Source organism: Camellia sinensis, chromosome 4 (assembly GCF_055761805.1).
Source record: "Camellia sinensis isolate YWXY chromosome 4, ASM5576180v1, whole genome shotgun sequence".
Classification (NCBI taxonomy): Eukaryota; Viridiplantae; Streptophyta; class Magnoliopsida; order Ericales; family Theaceae; genus Camellia; species Camellia sinensis.
In genome coordinates, this window is record NC_138964.1 from 121,486,287 (window position 1) to 121,492,192 (window position 5,906).

Below are 5,906 nucleotides of genomic sequence, written 5' to 3' on the forward strand. Positions count from 1 at the left end.
AGTGTAACCATGTTTGAAGAGTCTCAAGCTGACTCACAACATTCCCTCCACCAGGTCCCAAACAACCCTCAACCGAGTCCTCTCCTGCAAGTATGGCAGGAACGATCACTGGAAACTTACAAATTCACGACAATGACCAATGCTCGAGCCAAAACTCTTCTCACTCTCACCGTATAATAATGATGTAAACGCTCAGACACAACTCACAGTTTAAGAGTACTTCAAAATAAAAGTACAGGTGCATAAAACCACCGGAATCCAGCTGTTATTTACATTTCAAAGAGCAGCTATGTTTGAAGAGAGAGCTTGCTAAACAGAAAACAATAGTCATGACCAAAGTCTAAACCAGTACAGGATACATAAAACCTCATAGTACTACTACTATACCACCATCATCAGGCCATGTATTTCTTCTTACTCAAAGGCCCACTAGTTCTCTCTACGAACCTCTTCCTCTTCATCGACACTGAAGTCATTCTTTATGTTGAAGGTCTTCCGGATTTCCTCTGGAGTCTTTCCTTTTATCATGTCCACAACTGTCTGGCATGTTAGATCTAGCAGACTCTTTATGTTCAAGTAGTTTGCAGCCTAAGGGCATATTAATAAGATTGGAATAAGGTATGAAATAGATGAGTCATATTCAGCAAGTTCACATCATTATCAAAAATCACAGCAAGTATAACCCAAGCTTTATATTATATTAGTTATGCCCTAGAGCCCTAAAACTAGCATAGTATGAGCAGCCAAAATTTAATGAAGAAATTACATGGCACACATGCATGCTAAACTTCAAAAAGTTTGATGTCTACCAATAACAGTAATTGAGACACCCTGCTGGTATTATGAATTACAAACAACCAACCATCGTTAAAGAGTTCAACCTACAAGAGAAGTCTACTCAACAATTGCACCAAGCAGTACTAGTTCACTACCAAAAGCAATTATTTCCACTGAAGCACAGAACTATTATTATTGGCTGAGAAATTGAATGAATCAACTATAAATGGAAAAAGAGAAGTAAACCTTTAGTTCACTGATTGTGCTTGCAGCAGTAAAACGCACAGAAATCGGGAAAAAGACTGATGCATCTACTGGAGGGACAACAAACTCCATAGATCCACTGCCAAGTGTTCCAAAATGAAGTTAGAAACCAAACAAGCACTACAAATTGTAGAATGCACAATAAATTTTAGTTTTGAAATAAAAGAAACATCATCATATGCTGACCTGCGGTTTGAGTTATCAATGAGAAGTATGGACCACTCTAAAATGGAATTTCTGGAATCATACCTGTGAGAAAACATACAGGTATTGTAAACCCAACTCCATTGAACAAGAGAAGTGGAACAAAACCCATTTATTGGTGAGCAAATCATTGAACTGTGTACCTTCTAAAAAGTCTGTTGAAAGCGAAATCAAAAAATGGAGTAATCAAAGCAGCTATATGAGGTTTTTGCAGTAATTATTGTGGGAATATCAAGCTATAATTTTAAGAAGTTACATAACAAGATCTTGATAAGCTGGTACATCTATTCCATTTCCTGAAAGGTCATTTTAAAACCATTTTGAAGTGATATCGATGAAACATCAAAAATGTATAATACATTTTTCAAATTTTGCGGGAAAAAGAAAAACAGCAAGTGGTCCCAAAATATTTTTCACATTTTGCCTTCTCTCATACTTCTAAACAGAGACAAATGATGTGAAAAGCATATCAATGCAAAACAATCATGACTTCCAAATAAATAAATAAAAATAGTCTTTCCTACAAAATGCAATTATATTTTGGAGGATATAGCTTTTACCATGCCGTTCTAATCGACCCAACATCCATTTCTCCTAAAATTGATCTCAACTATAACTCACAATCCAAGACTCCATCAAATAATTGCTCAGCTCTCAAACAATAATGACCTAAAACTGTATGAACATAAGATTTTCCATGCTGAAGTCCAAGAATTTGCTTGATGCTAAACTCTTGGACAGGTTCATATTCAATAACTGGCTGCACCAAAAATAGAAGAGATAATTAGGAGCATTTCCTACAATTTGAGGCACTATAACCAATATTAAGGAATGAAAGATCATTTGTTCTGTTAGAGGTAATAAAAAGTGATAAGGCACTATGCTGACAATAGAAAGCAAATTAAACACGTCCATATCATCAAATCTTCAACTCCTATAACAACAAAATAGGTAATGAGTTAATGACTTCTATTAAAGGAAAGTGAGAAATCCTGGAAAAGCAACATACAGCTCTTGGACATGCAAGTAACCATCAGCCGTGACTGAATCAAAGCATAAAACTCCTCTCCATTTGGATGTACATGGATCCCCTTTATTCCAATTCTTGAGATGGTTTATAGGATCAACTAAATTGCTCTTCATCGCTATTAATGCAGAGACTGCAAAGAGAACAAATCATTAGCTAATTCTCATCATAAACTAATTTACAAATAGAAGGTCCAAATATCTTCACAGCAAGCATGAAAATGGGAAGTAGATGGTATCAGTCCCATTCCTTGTTAAATGCACAAATAATGTGAGACACACAAACTCATCAAAATATAATTAATTTTACAACCTATTATCCCTAATATAACACACAAACATGTATACACAACATGTAATTGCTTCAGTTATCAATATGTTTTAAAGGAAAAAATATAGAATGATTCTCAGTTCTATTTTGGCACTAGAAGTGAAAAAATAATAAATTAGATGCAATGACCTTATCGCATGTATTGAAATCAAAAGAAATGGATGAAAAAGTCAAGGCTTGTAATCTGCATCAGTGCATGCTTGCGAATTAACTTATGTAGCTGGTTCAAATCGTATTTACAAAGATATGAAAAATATATATTTACAAAGATAATCACAAACCGGATTAGGTACCCCCTCCAAACCTTCTAAAACTTGCACCGCACGTGTTTTACAATATATGGTTTAAAGAAACTCTCTAAAACTTAATGATATGGGTTACAAAGATCATTACATGATAGGAAGGTTCAGGGGATACAAGTTCTTTTGAAACTGTTATATCAGGAGCTTAGTCCAAGGCTCGAAGGAAGATGACATTGGTTGGTACTCCAAATTGAGGAAATTAAAAGTGAAGTCTTATTACAAGTTGGAGGGTGACACACTTCACTTTCCTTGGAAAGGGATTTGAAAATTTGAAGGGCCCTTCTCAGTTGGTCTTTTTTGCAGGGAGATATCCCAGGTGAAAATTCTGGTAGTAGATAATCTGATCAAAAGCAGAAAAACTATTCCTAATTGGTGTTGCAAGAAAGCTTTGAACTGAGTTTTTCTTTTGTTTCTATGAAAGTAGAATTATGAATCTTTTGTGTTCTTGGTAAGAGCATTTCATAAAAGAGGTTCAGTTGCTTTCTCAACCACCTCCATAGTCTCAGGACAACATAAACGATCATCAAAATAACACCATCTTAGCAATGAGACCAACATTCTAAAAAATTACAAGCTAATTATATCCACTTTAACAAACAAATGAAGCAGTTCATACTAAACATACTTAGTGTATGGATGCCCACGCCAACAAGTAAACACATGTGCACAGACACAAAAACCCACACACTTTACACTCACATTGTTAATTGAAGTCTGGAAGTTTGCCCAAACAGAATGAATAAAATGGACTTTCCTGTTTGGCCCACCATATCTCCATAAGAACTACAAACAACAGTTTGGACATCAGTCAATGAATTAAAATAAACTATCATGTCCAAAGAAAATATAAAAATGAGAGAGAGAGAGAGAGGGAGAGAGAATGGGCACACATTGGCCAAAGCATTTAACTTTTTCGAGGAAGGGGAGTTCTCATCTCTAGAATTCCAAACCAAGGCAACCTGTACTTTTCCTGAAATTAAACAATAGACTTAACAATCTAAAAGTAGGGGTGGGCGTGGGTCGGTTGCGGCCACGAAACCTTCAATCCGCCATCCGTCCGCCAAATTGGCGGATTGGAGAAAATCAATCCGCATCCATCCGCCAATCCGGTGGATGCGGATTGGCGGATTGACGGATGGATGCGAATCGGTTTGGCGGTTTAAAATTTTAATTTTCAACGTAATTCAACATGCGAACTTCCTCAAAAAAAAAAAAACAAAACAAAAAACAAAAAACAAAAAATGTGGACTTCTCTCCTCAATCACCACTTGTGTGCAATGTATATACAAACATTGTGCACTGTGCAGATAAATAATTCTTGACTTGCATAAATAATTCTTATTTCTTGTACCAAGAATTCCTACTGGTTTTGTAATGGAGTTGAAAATGGGGAACTTTTCTGGTTCTGTAATGGAGTTCAAAATAAGAACCCTTGCAGATAAGTTCTGTAATGAACTTGCAGAAAAGTTCAAAATAAAAACACTTTCAGATGAGTTCAAAATAATTCTGTAATGAAATTTTCTGGTTCACACATAAGTTCGTCAAACCAAAATAAAAACACTTGCAGATAACAACTATTTCATCAAAAAGATTTCATTAAAAAATTGTTCATGCATTCTATATTATGTTCATTATAATAAGTTTGAAACATTTCATCAAACAACTAGTGGGCATCAAAAAAAATAAAAAAGAATACACATATAGATAACAAGTTAACAACCCAGAAATCAAATACAAGCCATAAACAAGCAAGTCATAGCAGAAAAATTAAAAAAGCAAGAGATCATGAGAGTTTCCATGGATTGTGAGATAAATTATAGGTACACAAATAGTGAGTCAAGCAGTGTAATGAACAGACAATATTTATTAACAAATACAACCAACAATACAAGAGAAGAACAAAGAAAGAGAGAATTCAAAGGAGGACTTACTGATAAAACGAACTTGCTCTCACTCTATCGGACTGAAAATTTAGAGAGAGACAGAAAATGAATTTGTGATTAGGTTAAGAACACAGAACATAGAACACAGGTTGAGAAGAGAAGAAAATGAGGAAAATAGAACAAGAGAAGAAGAAAAGAGGAGAAGAGAAGAATAGATTTGAATCGAGGCTTCGATCGCTGCTCACCAGTGTCGCCGATCGCCGATCATTGCTCGCCGCCACAGCCGCAGCTCGCTGATCGTCACTTACTGTCATTCCAGTGAGAAAGAGAGGCAGAGAGAGAGAGAGTTGAGTGAGAGAGATAGAGCCGTCGAAAGAAGAACCTAGGGCAACAAACGTGAAATGAAAAAATGGGGTGAGACAGAGGGATAAAAATGGAGGGAAAATGGATAATCTCATTGGCGGGAATGGATAATCTCATTTGTTACGAATTGGTATTCATTTCCCTCCTTCATGTTTCAAAATTCCCTCCCAAACTTTGGCAACCAAAAGACCATATTAGTCGCAGAAAAGGTACTTTTGCCGACAAATTTTTTTAGTCGCCAAATCTCAATCAACGGCGACTAAAATATTAGTCGCTAAAAGTATTAATTTGGCGACTAATTTTTTTTGGTTGCTGAAAATCAGTTTTTGGCGACCAAATTTTTGGTCGCCAAAAAATATGTGACCTTCCGCGACCAAATTTGGAGTTGGTCGGCAAAAGCATACCATTTTCTGCGACCAACTCATTTTTTGGTCGCCAAAATATAACCTTCTGCGACCAATAATATTTGGTCACCAAAAATAATGATCATTCGCGACTAATTAATATTTGGTCGCCATATGTCATTTTTTTGCGACCAAAATTTTTTTGGTCGGCAAAAGTGGTCGGCAAATGTGTGAATTCTTGTAGTGACTTATTGTAATTTCTAGAGTTCCAAAAAAATAACAAAAAAAAAAAAAATACTAACCTTGTGATCTACAAAGGAAATAAAAACATTAAAAAGGTGTGCAAATATCATTACTTATAAGGGAATTTCTACGAACTTGATCAAGTTTTCTATTACATTTACAACCTCAA

General features: G+C 35.5%; 1 protein-coding gene across 2 annotated transcripts; it reads right to left on the bottom strand.

Annotated features, from left to right (window-relative positions):
- Nucleotides 1–203: 203 nt before the first annotated feature.
- LOC114285257 (uncharacterized) lies at nucleotides 204–5,237 on the bottom strand. Of its 2 annotated transcripts, XM_082866097.1 has the most exons (7): nucleotides 5,033–5,237; nucleotides 4,836–4,867; nucleotides 3,530–3,687; nucleotides 2,255–2,405; nucleotides 1,228–1,290; nucleotides 1,024–1,120; nucleotides 204–588 (listed from the first exon to the last, which is right to left on the bottom strand). In XM_082866097.1, exons 3-7 carry the CDS (start codon nucleotides 3,564–3,566, stop codon nucleotides 430–432), a joined length of 507 nt encoding a protein of 168 aa, XP_082722223.1. In that variant the 5' UTR covers nucleotides 3,567–3,687; nucleotides 4,836–4,867; nucleotides 5,033–5,237; the 3' UTR covers nucleotides 204–429. The 2 variants fall into 2 exon arrangements, with proteins under 2 accessions (XP_082722223.1, XP_082722224.1); XM_082866098.1 differs by lacking the exons at nucleotides 2,255–2,405; nucleotides 3,530–3,687.
- Nucleotides 5,238–5,906: the final 669 nt, after the last annotated feature.